Source organism: Apteryx rowi, unplaced genomic scaffold (genome assembly GCF_003343035.1).
Source record: "Apteryx rowi isolate R43461 unplaced genomic scaffold, aptRow1 scaffold_346, whole genome shotgun sequence".
NCBI classification, from domain to species: domain Eukaryota; kingdom Metazoa; phylum Chordata; class Aves; order Apterygiformes; family Apterygidae; genus Apteryx; species Apteryx rowi.
The window spans coordinates 902,538-920,480 of record NW_020449930.1 but is presented as its reverse complement, the minus strand read 5'-3'; the positions used below and the strand labels follow the sequence as shown (position 1 = coordinate 920,480).

Sequence of the window (17,943 nt, the reverse complement as noted above, 5' to 3'; positions counted from 1 at the left end):
TGACTGTCTTAATGCAACAGAGTCCTCATTAACTGGGACCTGTGAAAAAGAAAAATGCACACATGCTCTTTTGTTGTTGGTCATTCATGAGCAGTCTGATGAAAACTGAAATAAAACATAAATCCCGAGGTGGTGTGGAGCTGGTGTGGAGCTAGTGTGGAGACATGAATGTTTGAATCACACAGCTTATGTGAATTATCCATCCCAAAGAACATTACACTCCACCTTTTGAATGAAATTTCATTAATGTGGTGGAATGCTACAGTTTCTGTTTGGTCTGCTGTGGCAGCTAAACTTAGCACTACCCCCAATGCCTACCCCCAAAGAAAACACCTCTGTTGTGGTGATTTTTTTCTTTTCTATTGAACTATATAACAGTACAGGCGTCTAAGACAATGGTTTCAGAGAAGCTCATCAAACTTGCTTAGGCAGTTCTCCTTTCTCCATGCAAGGGCCATCAGGACAGATTTGTGCTTGATGGAACTTCACGGGCTTCATAATGTCCCACTCATTTGGAGCTCTGCATGCAAAAAAAAAAAAAAAAAGGCAGGATCAGGTCTCAAAAGTGATAAATGCCTGTTTGCACATTTCCTCCTAAATTTGGCGCTGTCTTGTATACTGGACTGCGTTTCAAATGTGCTCTGAGTAGATTTGTCATCTGCCTCTGTTATCTTCTTGCAGGACATGGATGTGAATTTTGCCTTCAGGCACTTAGTACTGGAAGTATGACTTCAAGTTCGCTTCATCAAAAAGAAATGAATAACCTGTACTCGTAGGATAGGGAATCTCAGATCACAGGAAAAGAGATCTTGTCACTACTGTGATGAAAGACATGCTTACCCCCAATCTGCACTTCTGTATTGCTTTAATATCAGGTTTAAAAATGCTCACTCAGCTAAGAATGCATCACTCAGGAAGTGACAGAATTAAAGTCACTCCCAGATGGAATTCCCATTTAAGGCAATGTTTTGAAATTTCAAAATATAATTTTGTTCCAGTTCAGCGAGGACTCCAATACACTGAAATTCCACTTTAAATAAAATTTTGCCTTATTTTCCAATCTGGTCAGTCAACACATGCAAGTTTTAACAAAAATGAAATATTTTCATTTTTTTTGGTCTCATATTTTTTAAAAAAGTAAAAAATATAAGAAGTGCTGTTTAATGGAAAACCCCCCAAAATCCATCTAGAAAATGTCAAAATAGTCTGTTTTGACATTGCTAGAATTGTCTCTCCCTGTCTTGCTTTTTTTGTCTTCTCCCCTTCACAAAGTAATTAGCACCATTTTGCAAAAGATAAAGATTTTATGGAACAGTACTTTTTCTCATATGAGGAAAGGCTGAGAGAGCTGGGACTCTTCAGCCTGGAGAAGAGAAGACTGAGGGGGGTTCTTACCAATGCGTATAAGTATCTGAAGGGAGGGCGTAAAGAGAATGGGGCCAGACTCTTCTCAGTGGTGCCCAGCGATAGGACAAGAGGCAACGGGCACAAACTGAAACACAGGAAGTTCCATCTGAACATGAGGAAAAACTTCTTTACTGTGAGGGTGACAGAGCACTGGAACAGGTTGCCCAGAGAGCTTGTAGAGTCTCCATCCTTGGAGATATTCAAAAGCCTGGGTCCTGGGCAACCTGCTCTAGGTGACCCTGCTTGGACAGGGGGACTGAACTAGATGATCTCCAGAGGTCCCTTCCAACCTCAACCATTCTGTGATTCTGTGAATATGGCTACATTTTTTTTTTCTGATCCACTCTAGATAGAATAGTCAACTGATGAAATGTAATGTGCTTTGAATTATCTCAGCAAAATGCTTTACTTGCGGTGAATGCATTGGCGTGTACACACATGGTGTTTCCTCAGATCAGAGTGACAAGCTCATTGCTGGCCGGCTGGTGGAATCCCACGTTAACACATGTACACTTCGCAGCTGGGAGCCGTGTTACAGCTGAAGGGACATAGGAGCTGAATCCAGCAAATTCCTTCTTTTGTTTTTCTGTAAAAAAAGTCTATGCAAAGATGCCTCCCTCTTCAAGTGAAAGACTATGAAGCAGCATAATCTAATTTATTTTTAGTTATCTCCATTTTCATGTGGTTGGCTTGACTTAACAGCCTTGTCTGTAGCTGAGAGTTCCTGAAAGCTGTCTGAAGCGAGGCTGTTTATAGTGTTTCAGGAAAAAAGGGAGGATTTTGCTTTACAGGCAGCCTATTGTACGGCACTTCAAAGCATCCATTTCCCAAAGTGTGAAAGATATAAAGTAGCCACAGAAATGATACTCCTGATGAATTTGAACTGTGAAATGGAAAAGAAGAAGCGTATTCCAGTGACAAGTCATGGTACAGTTTAATCTTACCCTACATCCAAAATGCAGATGTCATCTGTCCATTTAGATCATCTGAAACAACAAAATTTGGTTAAGTTTAAGTACTGCACAAACTAATGCACCTGGATGCTCAGAGCTGCAGTGGATAAGCTGGGGTTTTTAACCATAAAAATTGGGAACTTTGAGTGGGGAAGGTGTTTTTGTTTTTTTAAGTTAGTGCCTTAGAAACAGAGCTCCAAACACTCCTTCACCTAAGCATCCAAATTCAAGGGTATTTCTATGTCAAACAGGTATCTGCAGGTGGGAATGGCGCTCTGCACGCACAAACCACTGGCTTGCAAGTTAGGGATTTTTGGTATCTGCTTCAGGAAGACTGATGCCAGGGAGACTGGGGAGGTGCCAGGAGGAAGAAAGAGGCCTTCCTGCAGGGGAGCTGGAGACTTGCACGTGCAACCCTGAGCAGAGCCGGCGTAGAAATGGCTGGAGCCTCCTGCTGCATGGCCCGTGGGAGGCGGAGGGGCAGCAGGAGTCAGCCCTGGGGGCGCTCAGGCTGCGCAGCTCCCGAGGGAGGAAGACAAGGGTCAGGGAGGAGGTGGTGGTCAGTGAGGCCACCCAGCGTGGGGGCAGCAACACAGAGTGCAGGGTGCTCGGCAGGCAGGTTGAAACAAGCGGTTTGGGGAAACCAGCTGTGATTTTTAACAGCTGGTTTGACTGACTGAGGCTGAACAGCCTCCAAAGCAGCCCTGCTCGCATGCCTGAGGGGAAGCAGTGGCTGAGGGATCTTGCTGGGAGTCAGGAGACCAGGATTTTATTCCACCATCTGCAGCTACTTCAAATGTCACTTTGGGCAAACAGCTGAGGTGCTTGCACCTTGGTTCCCCTACCACCAAAAGGTGGGAGATTTAACTCACTAAAGTACCTTGATATCCCTGAAAATAAGACATTAGAAGAGGAAGCCTCTACTCTTCCAGTGCAGTAGGACAAAAACAGTGAAATTAAAATATGGCAAGTTCCAAACTGCCTGAGGGAATTCCTTTTTCACACACACTGATGCAAATCAAGGCTAATACCGATGACTAAGGTGAAGTGGCGTCAGTGAGAAACAGAATTAACTGGGGTCTGTTCAGTGCCTATATAAGTAATAAGCACATACTCATAGGGCCCTGACCCAGCTGTTCTTCTGTAGTTTATTTATTTTTTTAATAAAACATTTTTTGCCTGCCTTTTTAAAGACAAATGTTGAAATGAACCTTTGCTCATGCAAAATACATCTGCAAAATCACTAATGGTTATTTTTAAAGTGCTGAGCAAAGTGTATCCATGTGTGTGTCAGGGAGACAAAGAGAGGGAGGTTCTGTGTACTCGCTGTGGTAATTGTTTATGAATATAGCTTTTTTTCCCAATTATCCTTGTAATACATCAGCAGTCTTGTCTCTGTTTTTCTCTGTTGAGGTTTGTGTGTAAGTGTAGAGATTTGTGCTCTCAGATATTTCAGTTACAAAAGTTGATGCCTCTTTTTAAGTGTTGATTTTTATTCATAAAGTGCCATAGAACAGAGAGAGCAAGAATTGTGTAAGAGATGGAGTTAAAAGTTAAACTGTGGTCATGCAAACAACTATGTGGTCATAAAGCTAATTTCAGGGTCTTGGACTGAAGCGATACCTCATATCCAAAAGGCAAAGAAGAGACAAACTCTTAAAGGCCCACCCAGTCAAAGAGCTCTTGCTCTTTGCCTGACAGAAGTTAAGACATGAGTTAGGGTTGCAGAATTTAACCTAAAGTTTATTAGTGTGACTCCACTGACAGGCACACAGCATAGAAGTGGAGAATGATTTTATTCCACAATGGCAAGCTTTCATAATGTTGCTCAAGCAAAAGCATCATGGAAAATGGGAGAAGTGGCCTATGGAGTATAGTGGCATTTGCAGTTGGAATGAGTGAGCATATGAGTGAAGCCCTGGCCCCCTCTAAGTCAGCAGCAAAAACCCCACAGACTGCCCTCACTCTAGAATGTAACCTTAAGTACCTAGTGCCCAGCTGAGGGCCTGACCTTTGAATTGGGTGCTATGTAAATGTCAATACATCGTGTGTGTGTGTGTGTGCGTGTGTGCGTGCGCGCGCGCGCATGTGTGAAGTGAAAGCAGCTTTTGTTTTACCATCACCGCTAGTCCTGGGAGCTGTTTTTCATTAACATACTTAGGCTTTTGTGATTTAACACTATTACATGATTTGAGTGTTTGAAAATGACTTTAAGAGGCCCAGTCCACTAAATCTGCCACGTGTCTTGGTGCCCTTTCCCAGGGCAAGAATTGTTTAGTGGTGCTGGCATTACGTGATTTCCTCCTGTGGCACAGTAGGGAATCACCTCTTCCAGGTTTTAGAGACTCTGAAAACCTGCATGACTTAGCAACCCCATCTTCCATGGAAATGTAGGATCTCATCCCTCTCTTCCTCAAGACAACACTATCAGAGTTATGCTACAGCAGGATATTTTAAACTTATGCTGTTTGGTTTCAGAGCTGGAGGTCTGTAAATGCTGCTGTAAGAGTTCTGCTGTTCTACCATTATTTCACGTTGGCATTCTTATTTGAAGGTCCAACCATGACCAGAAAAAGGAAACTTCTGTACTTTTGTTTTTGTGCTACATCTTCCAGTTGGAATATTTTCAAACACAATAGAATTGAACATGGGCTTTGGGGAGGGAGGAAGAGGAGAAAAGGGAATCAGCGGAAAGAGATGATGACTCCAATGGGGTTCTCTGCAGTTTAGCTCTCTGGGGATTGAAAAATGCTTTCAACCAATGTGATGTTGCAACAGTCCAAAAGAGGAGAGAAAAATCCATGTCTGGTCGAGACTGACCAGAAACTAAAAACAAGGGACACTTTGAATTCTGAGACACTTACCACAACTGAAAACTGTGCTCAGGCCAAGTAACTGGAAAATCAGTTTCTCGGGTTAGGCAAATGCTTCACTTGAGAATCAGAGGCAGCTTTCCATTTTAATTAGTAAAGAAATGATTATATTCTGAGGCATTGATTCTAATATTTGAACCAGTGCAAGCGCTTGTAATCAGGGCTGTGAAGAGTTTTGTATAGTTTAATATGGAGCTTTGTGAAATGCTGCAGTAAAACAAACAACATTTTTTTGTGACATTTTCTTGCCATTTGGCTGTGATAGTCTATCATTTGTCACAAAATGGAAAAATAAGATCTGTCTTCATAATGTACCAAAAAGAAGTCTGACTGCAAACACAAGTCGGGAAGAGGCATAGGAACAAGAGCTGAGTGGTGAAACACTAGATCAGGAGATGGTTATGAGAAATCATATACCAGAAGACCTGAGARTGCCCTGACCAGGAGTAATTCAATGCAGTAGTTGTTATGGAGAGCTTTACAAAGAAATGTTGAGTAAAAATTACTTATGAGGTACTTATTTTAAGAGGGAAGTGTAGTAAATTTCAGGACAAATTTTTAAGCGGCAATAGTACAGACATGACCTATATATATTTTCTGAACTAAATGGCTCCTCTCAGTTATTCAGGCTACAGTGGTTTTTTTCTGGGTTAAATGTGGATTTCCTTCCTTGCACTGGTACAAGGATGGCTGAAGCCTGAGAGGACTCTAGGGATCTGGTTGTAATGCCCACCAGCATCACCTACTCTGTACGGGGTGACGGGTGAACGTTGCAGAGATTTGCATTGCAGATGCAAGGAATGGAATCAGAAAGCTCTTTTAGGATGTGGCAGACTAATACATGAGTGGTATTTAATTTTGCAAGAAACAAGACGAAAACTTATGATTTTGTGTCTTAGTCCTACACTTGTAAAACAGGTGTAATATTACTAGCCTGCTCATCATGGAAGATGTTAGGCTAAATTTATTAATTCCAGGGAAAAATACCCTGGAACCTCCATGATTAAAGTGATATATAAATGCAAAACATTATTAATTTTGTTTTATGATTGAATTTTAAAACTGTATTTTCCTCAAGACGATTCAGAGCGTATACTTGAGGCTGGAAAAAGCAATTTGATTCACACAGCCTGTATTTTAACATGTGAAACCACTCTTTTACAAAAGAGCAACATAGCACTTCAAGATAAAAAAAAGGGGGGAAGTTTGAAGATGCTAGCCGGTCTTATTGCCGTGCTGTGATTTATTCTTGCTCTTGCAGAACTGCATTCAAAGAAAATACAGATCATTCTTTTTTTTTTCAGGCATTAGAAAAGGCATAGAAGGAAAGTGAAAGAAGAATGTCACAGGCTTCTGTTCAAGTCCTTTAGGTGCTGTGACCATATAATAGTTCCAGACATTCATTCATCTTATTTTGCCCTTTCTTTTCCTTCTGTTCTCTTTAGATATGGTGAACATAATGCCATTAGAAAGCATGGCTTCTTTGTACTAGTTCATAAAGACAATATGATGTGCTGGAAGTGTCTTGCGTCAGAGGTGTGGAACTCTAGGAGGATGCTTTGGATCTTTTTAATGTTGCTTGTTCCTGCAACACACATTGAAGTATCTTTCTGGGAAGGGAGCAGAGATACCTTGCATGCATATGTTACTTAGATGCAAATATGCTTCCAAGCTCAGACTCACATGAAATTCTAATCTGGAATTTGTTGCTCTTTGCACAGAGCTTAAGCCAAGATCTGTTCACCTTTGTTTTTCTCAGTATTCAGCAGTGAGTAGTCTTCCCCGCTTTGGCTAACTGGAATGGATTTTAGGAGGCAGCTGCCTATTGCCAAGAAGAGCCTGCATGCAAGAATATTTCCATCTGGGATGACTAACATGTGCCCAGTGTACGTCCAGTCTCACATCCCACTCGCAAACAAAATCCACTGATGAATTAATTCTCTTCTTGCTTCAAAGGGCAGTTAAAAGATGAAAGTGAAAAACTGGACATATTTCAAAAAATTACATTATATGAAAAATAGGTCATTCAGCCAGATTGCAAATCATAGATTTTCAAAAATGTGAAATGTCAAGCAGTCCTATTTGAAAAAGTACATGTTTCCTTGCTTGTTGCATATTTTGCTAGTGATGGAAAGAACGTACTCAAAAAGGAAAGATAATGTTTTAACTCTTTCTGAGGATAATGCCAGCAATATTTAACTTGTTTGAGATCCAGGCTTATGTCAATATAAAAACAGGTCCATTTATCCTTGCTCAGTTTCTAATTCATTCATATCAGAAACAGCAAAATGAACAGTTATAAGTATAAAAGTGGTGCAACAGTTTCTGGTATTTCACAGTTGCAAATATCAAGTCTGCTTCTTGTGAAGACACTTGGTTTTGTTAAATGCATTTCATGCACTGAAGGAATGTAGATGCTGATACGAAAGCCCGTTTAATAAGCCACTGGCTTCTCATTCATTAGTGACTCACACAATAAAATATATAATTCGGATGCTAATTAAATTTCCATTTTAAAGATAAATCATTAATAAAGGGATTGTTTGTACCTACCCAGAATTAAAAACAGAGCTGTCAGTCTAATTCATTATATCTGTCAATACTTAAAACAATACACAGAAGCTGGAACTTCTTAGCTGGTCTCAAAGGTGCAGGTCTGAGGAGGTGTAAATCCTCAACTCAAGAGGAATGCATAACATGCAGCCTGCATGTTATATAGGTGGCACCTATATTAGCAGAACAGAGGCCTGTGTTACATAAAACCTCCAAAAAAATTTGCTATTTAGTAAACTGTTTGAGCAGTACCAGTGCTTAGCTGCCTAAAGCTGGCAATCTGAAACTCAGGTTTGGCTCAACCAAAACAGTATGCAACAGTATGCAAGAATTAAAAACCTGAGCCAGTGTCCTGTGCAGTCTTCTCAGATGTAATTTCGTTTTGCTCAAATGACATTAGAAATTATCTGAGCCAGGAATATTGTCTTCTATTTTGTCCTAAATGTGCCTAGTATGTTTTTACATGCTGTAAAAATAAATACAGTGATTTAAAAACCTGGAAAGTCCAAGCAGATAATAAATAGTCCAGCTGTCTAAAAATGTGGGGTCTGACTCTTTGAGATCATCTATAATTCTGTGCACTGTGTGGACATTTGGTGCAATTCAACACATCTGGACATTTCCTCTGCAGGTGCCAGAGGGTTAGCTGCATGTTTACAGGGCTTTCCCTCCATTTATTGTGATTGCAAAATGGTGATCCCTCCTTGTGGAGGCCAAGGCAAAGGCCAGGCACAGAGCAGGCTCATTGGAGCTAATAGTTGGGCAGCATTCGAAAATTAGTAGTTTATGTACAGCTTAAACAAAGCTAGGTTTGTAGGGAGAGCTCATACTGTTTTATTAGGGTGACTTCTATAGTTGGAAAAAACAGGCAAGCTTTTGGACACACAAGACCTTCTTCTGGTCTGGAACAAAAACAGGAATCTTCAAAGCCAAATACAAGTTGAAAACAATTGCTCTGCTTTTACTTGATCACGTTAAACACAGCACTGTCAGGGCTAATTGGCCACCTCCTAGAGCCCACAAAGCCATCAAGCTCTGAGTTAGGAAGAAACAGTGTTTGGACCAGCTATGTCAATCTCTATTAATCCCACATATGGCTCCACCAACTTCAGCATCTTGTTTAACCTAAGCATTTAAAGGTCATTTCCACAGATGAAGAGTTTATTTGCAGTGAAAGGCAGGGTGGCCAGGTGGGCAGAACGCTAGATCGAAACTCTGAAGTCAACCCTCTATTCCCCGCACTGCCACTGGCCTGCTGAGCGCTCTGCAGTGAGTGGGTCTGTGTGTCAGCTTCTGCATGTACAGTGGGGATAATAAAACTGGCCTCCTTGCAAACTCCTTTGAGATCTGCAAAGGATAAGTGTTACACTGCAGCTATACACTTCTTCATTACTGGCTCTTTTTCATGTGGTTCATTTAATAGACATTTGGGGTTTGAGTTAGATCTTCTGAACAGGCTGTAACACTACTGGTGTTAGTAGCTACTCTGTGTTTGCCAAAGTGTGACTACAAGACTCTCACTACTGCTATGTAAGCAGCTAAAAAGTTATTTCTCTAAACTTCCCAATGTCAGATATGTTCTTAAATGGGAAAGGCAATTTGTGTTCAGGAACTACAGAACTGCCTTAATCTCCGTCACAATTACAGCTGTGCCATATCCGGTCTGAGTAGGCATATGTGGAAGCAAATAACCGTGTAGACATTCATAGATTTTCCAGTAAGTGTGCAATTAATGTTATCTTTTTCATGTTAAGTAAAATACAGGGAAATGGATGCTGAAGTATTCCCGTTATTTTGTAACTTATGTGTATGCGCAGTCAAACATACAAATGCATAACCGTACTTATACACAATCACACATGGGTGTATTATGAGCATGTGCAAGTGTGCGTTCATCAAAAATAAATAATGCATAATATCGAAAAGAACTATGGCAAATAAACATTCAGGTTGCAAAGCCAAGCAGAATTGGATGTTCCAGAATGCAGGTTTCCTGGGCATCCTTAATTAGCTCTTTTGAATATGCATGATGGTACAGTTTTAATTACATGATAACTTTTCTTTTTTCCTCACTGGATTCTTGTTTCAGCCCGTCAAAGGGGAGTCAGTTTTTAACCCTTCTGGTTTTTATTCTCTGCCTTTTGTTGTCCTGGCCTTAGACCTTACGTTCGTGCACATGGTCCAAGTGTTACTCTGAAAACAAAAAACATTAATCACTTCACAAGCTCCCATGACAACATCTGAATATGCCCCAAATCCTAATGAGTGTATTTTTGCAACAGTTCTGTGCAGTGTGAGAATATTATTATCTTCATACGATTATTGTATTCATGCAAAAGTACTGGGGCACAGGGAGAGAAAGGGCAAAATGTCAGAATGACAACTATTAGAAGTTGAATGTGAGAGATTTGGGAGCTTTAGCATGCTTAGCATTTCTATAGCGCTTTCTCCACTCCAAGCACAGGCCCAGTTGATTTCAACTCTCCACACTTCTGCATTTCAGGCCCCAGGTGTCTCTTGTTGAGCACCCAGAAAATGAGGCCAAGCACTCAAAAGGGAGGAAATTCCAGCATGATGTCATCCTGCTTGTACATGGGGAGGGGGAAGGCACTAATCGTGCCCAGGCAATCCAAATTCTGGCATTTGCTAACATTTTAGCACTTGGCTCACAACCATATCATTTTTAGCTGAGTTATTCTGTGTATGTATATACATTTCTCTGTAAATATACAAGGACATCTGAACTGTATCTAATCTACTACAAGCTCTTGTACTACCTTCCCAGTAAAACTAACATATCAGTGTATGTGCCCACAGAAGAAGGCATGGCTTGTGTTGTAATAACCTTTACTTATTTTTCCTGCTCCAATTAAATCTAGAGAAATCCAGGGAAACTTAGTTTTGATTGTTCCCAGAAGGGGAAGGAAGGGAAGCAGAGAAGATCTACCTTAGTGCTGCAGTATCAGTACACCCCCCTGCTCCAGCTGTGCCACAGCCATTCCTTCACTGCTTTAGAAGCAGGAATAGCAATAGACAGGCAAGCAGTTTGGCACCCTAAATCAGGGGGATCAAGGACTTCTAGGGGACAGGAATCAGTTTGGTTCACTTCAGTCCGAAAACATCCTACTAAATCTCAGGTTCCACATTTGGTATGTTGTCCCTATCCATTAGCAAATTACAAGTCAAGCACTAAAAACTTAGCAAGCTGCCTTAGAAATCACAATATTTTAAATATTGGCTTATTTTTTGTTTGCTTTCTGCCGCTTTTCTCGAACCATTCACCTTTTGAAACTTTTCTCCATGAGCAGACAGGTTGGAAACAGGTTAAAAATGGAAGCTGAAATCCGTATGTAAACAGCTGGCTCCAAGAACTTGTGCTCTAGGGAACAAAAACTTGTAATGCCAGATGCACAAAACTCTTGTGGGAGTTGGCTTCATTACATATCTCCCATAAGTGTGTCTGTGTGCTTATGTCTGTACACAGTTGTGGTCCTATCTGTGCGTGCATATGTACCTGAGGCTAGCAAAGCATTCACTCCCCTACTGCTCCTGTCTCCGGTCACTCCTCTCTCTTCTCCCACTTCTGATCTCTTCTTTGCAACTGGGAGTGTCTCTCTGCCCTCTCAACAGTACCTTCAGGATGGGGATTAGCTCATATCTTGTATACATTCCCATCTCCACTATGCACCACAAGCTGATGACATGGGTCTTTTTTATCCTTCCTATGCATGGTTAACAGGTGGGCTTTTCTTACTGACTCTCTCTGCTGACTATGCTGGATACTATCTGCCTTTCAGCCAGCAGATAGAGCAGATTTACCCTGCCTAACTTATGTGCTCTGAGTTGCTCTCTAAAAGCTCTTCCAATGAAAATAAAGGGTAATGAGTAACTGATTCCTTTCATGGTCCAACAGATCCCCGATGAAGGGGTAGCATTCATAAGCATTGCTTTTAATACTGGAAATACCTCCCCTTCTATTCTCGGTTCCTGCCCCCTTCACAGCCTGGGGAGCACACAGTTATCTCTCCCCGCTGAAGGCCAGGAGCTTTCCCTCCTTTTCTCACTGCAGTCACTAGCAGTAGGGGGAGTGACGGCAAATCTTATGCCAAGATTTTCTCTTTTTCCAAGAGGAAAAAGCCTACCTGTCTATGCTGAGCAGTTCCTTACAGCATGTGGCTAAGCCATACTCAGCAGCTGTGATGTCAGCTAGGAACAAGCGCTCTGCGGGCATCTGGGAGAAGTTCTGGGGTAGGCAAAGTGGTGGGAATAGTATGGTGCCTATTAGGCTATTGAAAACAAAATGCAGCTGTGTGTTACTGTTGGCTGAAAGCAACCTGTCAGCACCAACATCTCCGTAAGAAGCCAGGCATGATTGTAGCCAGCCTTTGTAGGAGAAGGTGACAGTAGCCGAGCAGTTTGAGAAGCATGTCATGTTGCCCCCTTCCTGCTTCCAGGCCTACTGTTAACTCAGTAGTGTTAGAATTGCCAAGCACCACAACTGCAAAGTGTAAGGGGCATGTTGTCAGGTCAGAGAAGCAGTTAGCATGCCTGGAGAAGTGCCATGTCATGAGGAACCATATGGTAATATGCAGATTGCTCAGAAAACCCCAGAGGAGCTGCAACGTTTTGCCAAGTGCTCTGGGTCAGGAAGACACGTGYGCTTTCATGCAACAGACAGACCCAATGCACTGGTCGTGCTTGCTATGCCTTGATGGTATGTCTTTGCTCCACAATCCTTGAAAAATAATATGTACATAGTCCAAGGACTTGTTTATCCTATTTTTTAATTACTGCATTTTAATTACTACTTTAATTTTTAGGATCAGGTCTATTTWCAGTCTTTGTAGTTCACTGAATCTAGAAGACTGTACATTCCCACCCTCTCATGGGTGTGTGTTGTGTGCAGGCCCTGGGCATTGAAGAATGAATCATGTTGCTCCAGTTGGGAACAAGACAGTTGACCCAAGTAATGAGGTTTAGGTAGTTTTTTGAGCCTTTTTGGTGCAACACTGTTTTTCATCTCTAATATATTATGTTTTGGTCCTGACAATCAGAAACCTTGTAACTCCAGATGAACATAAAGGAAAAGAATGAGTAGTTTGCCCTTCTGAATAAAATGAGAACATGTGAATGTGGGGAGAGAGGGAAAAGGAGAGAGGCATTTGCATAGGTCAGGAAAGGTCATTAAAACATCTGGCAGTAGTAACTGACATGTGTCAAATTTTAGTGTTCATTAAATTCATATTAATGCAAGAATGGTTCTTAAGCTCCAAATGCCACTTTTGGTTGCTGTGTTCCCCCAGTTGATGGTGATGACTTTTCAGAACTGTATCATGCTTGTTTGCTTGCTAGTGGCATCTGACCTGAGGTCAGTCTTCTATTTAACCCCTTCCTGTAGGTCAAAAGACAAATTAATCTGGTGAGAATTGAATTGGAAATGAGGTGTCTGGATAACAGGTGTCCTAACTGTGGAATTGCTGCCAGGCTGAAACATGTTTGCATCTGTTCTTATGCCATCCAAGAAGTCATCTCCAAGGTCAGGGAGACAATCAGATGACATCTGAGATGGGAAGTTGCCACAGGGAGCACAAGTGGCCGGTGCCCTGTGTTAGTATATTATCTTGCAGTCTGGGGGTAATTTCTGAGAGGTACATTTTGAGTATAAATGTAGACATTTTCGTTTGTCGTTAACTTTGTTCCACCTGTCTTTACTACCAGATTATAACTGTAAAGATGGTACACTATTTCCCTTCCCCTTAAAGAGGAGAATCTCACAACTCTTTATTTCTTTTTTTAGAGGATGAAGATGATGAAGAGATGGTGGAACCAAAAGCACAGGATGACTTGGAGATGGAAAATCAAGACCAGAAGCAGGAAGTGAAAGAAGGTACTTTAAAAAATAAAAAGGATTTTGTTACAGTTTTAAAGGACTCAGTCCTGTAAGTAGTTGTTCTCATAAGTAGATTCCATTATTGAGAACAGTGAAAAATGGAAAGAATCACAAGTTCTACTGATCTACATGAATGGCATAAAAGCAGCAAACTGTATCCCAGTGACCCAGCCAGTAGGCCTGAGAAGCTTGTGAAAGGCACAGGAGTTTGGCTGTCTAGAAGAAGGAACATGGCCTTGTAATTTGGGGACCAGAGTAGGGATTCTTGGATTCCAGGACTGGTGCTTACTTGTCCTCAGGCTTAAATGGCCTAGTTAAGTGAAAGATTTAAAATGTGAATGCCAAGCATTCCAGCAGCACCATAAAGTTGGTTGATCTTCAAAGGTACTTAGAGCCCATAGCTGTCGGTCTGTTTGAGAAGGGCAGACTTAAACCTAGCGGTGGTTAGGAATCTTCCAGCAGAAAACCATTTCACTGGAAAATGTAGGCTGTCAAAATCAAAACCTTTTGTGGAAGCCCCCACCAGGGAATTTAAGGTCAAAACTGAAGCCAGGCAGTTCTAGTCCTTTTTTCCATTTCTCTGGATTGAGACAGTCTCATGTGTTATGAGAGACAAAGATTCAGGCTTCTAGCTCTTTCTGGTGCAGATATGGGACTTATGTCAAGCTGGTGCATGTCAGGTGAGAATGTGAAGCATTGAAAGCACTAGATATTCTGGGTGCGTCTCATTTACTTCTCTCAGTTCTAGTTTTCAAAATTAGAACAGGGATATGAATTTTGATCTTCCTCATCTTTGGGAATTTACTAGGTTATTGGCTATTCTGGTGTATCACTTTGACCAGTCAGCATTCACTTCTGTGTGAAATGGGGGAATAAAGCTGAAATATCAGCAACTCCAATGTGAGAGGAAATGCGTTTCTCATCCAGTATTTCTTAGCTCTGTATTGCCAGGATTACTAACAATGCTTTTTACCCTCTTGAAAGGTAACTTACCTCCTCAGGTAGGGCCTCAGTCACTTCCTGCTGCCGTGATCATTATCAGAATAATTCCGTGGCTTTGACTTGCTTTTCACAACATAGTTTCACTATGGGAAAAATATGGAGTCATTTCACCGACAAGTCCATGAAAGCATTATCTGTGGATTCAGCAGTGGATGCTGCTCCTTTCTCATCTAAGGGAGCCTGGCATGATTTACGTCAATGCCAGAAAAATCTGAGTCTGCTGAGTTGTGACCACATCCGCTATCCTCATACGCTGAAGTGAGTTCCAATACTAGCCATACTGTTCTGATTAGAAATTGATCTTTTTTCCTTCATCATAGAAATCATTGTGGAAATAGATCATCATAGAAATCGCCTGTGCCTTAAATGCTGTGGTGCCTGTTGTTCGTTTGGTCCTTGTAGGCACACAGAACAGGGCTCTCGCTCCCCATTCCCTACAAGCCCCTAACGTGGTGCTGCCTCCTTTGGTGCTGCTCCTGCTGCTGCACTGGCATGACCTCCGCAACTACCACTCCTCCGGCCGCTGCTTCTCCTGCGGCCCTGTCACTGCTGCTCTGTGCTGAGCACAAGAAGCAGCGATGGCAGAATTGAAGACATGAGCGAGGGATGCAGCAGCAATGAAAACTGAGTTTTTCCTAAAAATGGTCCTCTCTCCCAAAACTGTGGGGTCAACTTAGATATGGGCTCCAGCAGTCACTGGGCCTAACACAGAGAAGCCATAAAAATTGATATCACTGCACTTATGCACTGTCCTGAGTTGCTGAATGTTCCTATAATATTCAGCTTACAATTGATCCCTTCCCCATTTATTTCCATATAAAAGTAATGCTAGCATTTATACCTGGGGAAAAAGCAGACATTCTTGTATGAAGAGAAGAAGAAAAAACCTAAATACAATCCTAAACCAGTTTATTTTAGTTTTTCATGAGCTTTCATGAGAGCCTTTTACGTGCTTTGCTGACCAAGTGCCATCACCAACATCTCCTATTTCTTTGTTGTAGTTTAGTCTAGGGGAAGTGCTTCCCTTCCTTGCCTAGCAGACCTCACAGGAGCAGTAGCTCAACTGGATTAGTTTAGCCCTAGTCTCTCTGACACACAGACTGCAGAATGTAAAAGCAAGGCACAGCTTGTTTTAGCAGAACCAGCTTTGTAAGGTGCTAATGCTTTACTGGGTTCAAGAAAGAAGAAAATGCATTCATTCCTGATAGAGAGTGAACTTGACCTGTAGTATGTGTTGTGAAATAGATAAAATAGCAGCGTGCTAATGACTGGCATTAAATGCTGTGAATCAAATGAAGCAATTGTCCCCAAATTGACAGAGAACGGAATCGCATTTTCATCGTTTGGTGTCGTTCTCTCCCTGTTGGCTTTAGCCCTTTTGCCAACAGTCCTGTTTGCCTCTCTTTTGTAATCACCCTTCTCATGTTCTGAGCAACATTCAGAGTTTGAAGCCATCGTTTGTGTTTCATGGAAGTGATTAAAACCATGTTACAAGTCAACAGGAGTCTAGAAGAACATTTCCTGTCGGTGCTGCACTCTGTGCGCCGACTCAGAATTAATAGCTTTTCTGCAAATTAGCACATAATGGGTTAAAAGCATGTTTATGTTGGCATTAAGTACTCTGGCTTCTTTTTCTCTGCAAGGCAAGACAATATTTTGCAAACTTTTTAAAGAATCTCTAATAGATATTATAGTGGCGCCATTCACACTGCTATATAGTAGTTAAGGCTGTGTCAGCACTTCCATTATGAATCCTGTTTTTCAGGGATTTATAACCCAGCCATAAAAATTTGCTCTGGGCTGAAATTTGGTTTCAGCTCAGGGAGCACATTTTTTAACAGATTAAAAAAAATCAGCTTGGTCTTTTTTGAGTTATAGGAGTGTAAAAAAAAAACATGGGAGAGAGAAGTGTGGGGAGAGAGAGGCAGACAATTTTTTCATGAGTATAACTCAAAAATAGGTCAGTATGAAGAATAAAGACTGGATCCAGCCTGTTCAGTCTCCCTCTCCCCAAAGCCAACAGGACAGGATTGCTCTATTTTTATAATGGTATTTTAAGAGGAAATGTGATTTTTTTTTTCTCCATGGTTTATAGATATTCCAATTTAATTCTACAGACATTTATTGCATGCTTAATTTCCTTGTTTTCCTCCCACATACCCCAGAGTTGCACTGCTGGGTTTGGTGAGCTTATTCAGCAGGCACAGCCTTTTGCAGGCTGTGAACCTTGTGTTGGACTGGTCTCAAAGTCACCACAGAGCACAAAGTGCACCTGCAATGCAGCAGCCTGCCTGGCACAGCACCTCTTGCAGCACTTTGGCACCCACGAAGCACTAAGGGCAGAGCAGCAGCTCTAGCCCCCAAAACTATTCCTGGAGTGGGTGGTGAAGACCTGACTGAAGAGCAGTTTTAAGCCTCGGGACCCATGTTTGTTTCTTCCATGTGGTTGCCTGTTGTCACCTGTATGTGGGACCCACGGTCTCCACGCTGTGCTTGGAAGAGCCAAGCGTGGGATATCTGCTGGTTAACTGGGCTCGGCCCTGGCTTTTCCCAGCCTCTCCTGACCACGTAAACAGGTGGTTGGTCCCATACTGTGGCATCAAGTGGGATGGGGCTTTCCACCGCCAGAGAGCTCTGGAGCTCCAACTAAGGCACCTCTTTGTGTCAGGGCAAACCACATGAACAGCAGGATGGACTGGGTCTTGAAAGTGGGCCCCGATCTGCATTTACGTAAAGCTGTAGCTATATCCACAGAAACTTGCATAAAAGGCTGTGATGAGGCCGCCTGGGCTCCACAGCTTTAAAGAGCTGGGCACCCACCTCTCGCCCTGGACCTGTGTGCTGTGCAGGCTGTGGGGGCAGAGAGCAGAGCTCGAGCCAGCTCAAGGATCAGTAATGCCGCAACAAAGCCGCGACAGCTGTGTGAAGCTGCAACAAAACAGGTTGCCGGGTTTGCCCCTGCGATCTTATGTGTATTTGCCAGAGAATCTGTAATGCCACAGTTTCATGGCTGTTGATACCACAGCTGCCTGGACCAAAGTTAGCTCAGATGTGCCAATATATCCTGTCACCGCAGTTTAGCCATACTCCGGGGATGTTCCTTCAGCCCCCATTAGAGAAGCTGTATCTGCTGCGGGGTGTCCGCCTAGGGAAAATAGCCCCTGCCTTGCAGAGCTTGCATTTAAGGCACTGAATCCTCCTAAATGCACTTCAAAATCTCCATTTCTATGTCTAGCAATTGTGTCATGCAGGGACTTGCATTTTA

General features: G+C 42.2%; 1 protein-coding gene across 1 annotated transcript in view; it reads left to right on the top strand.

The window, feature by feature from the left end:
- The window catches only part of DYNC1I1 (dynein cytoplasmic 1 intermediate chain 1), a gene marked incomplete at its 5' end in the record, with an annotated part of 174,393 nt that overhangs the window by 69,056 nt on the left and 87,394 nt on the right, over positions 1–17,943 (top strand). Inside the window, one exon of the mRNA XM_026072651.1 lies at positions 13,584–13,673. Coding sequence (XP_025928436.1) covers positions 13,584–13,673 — 90 coding nt within the window. The remainder of the gene's footprint in view (positions 1–13,583; positions 13,674–17,943) is intronic.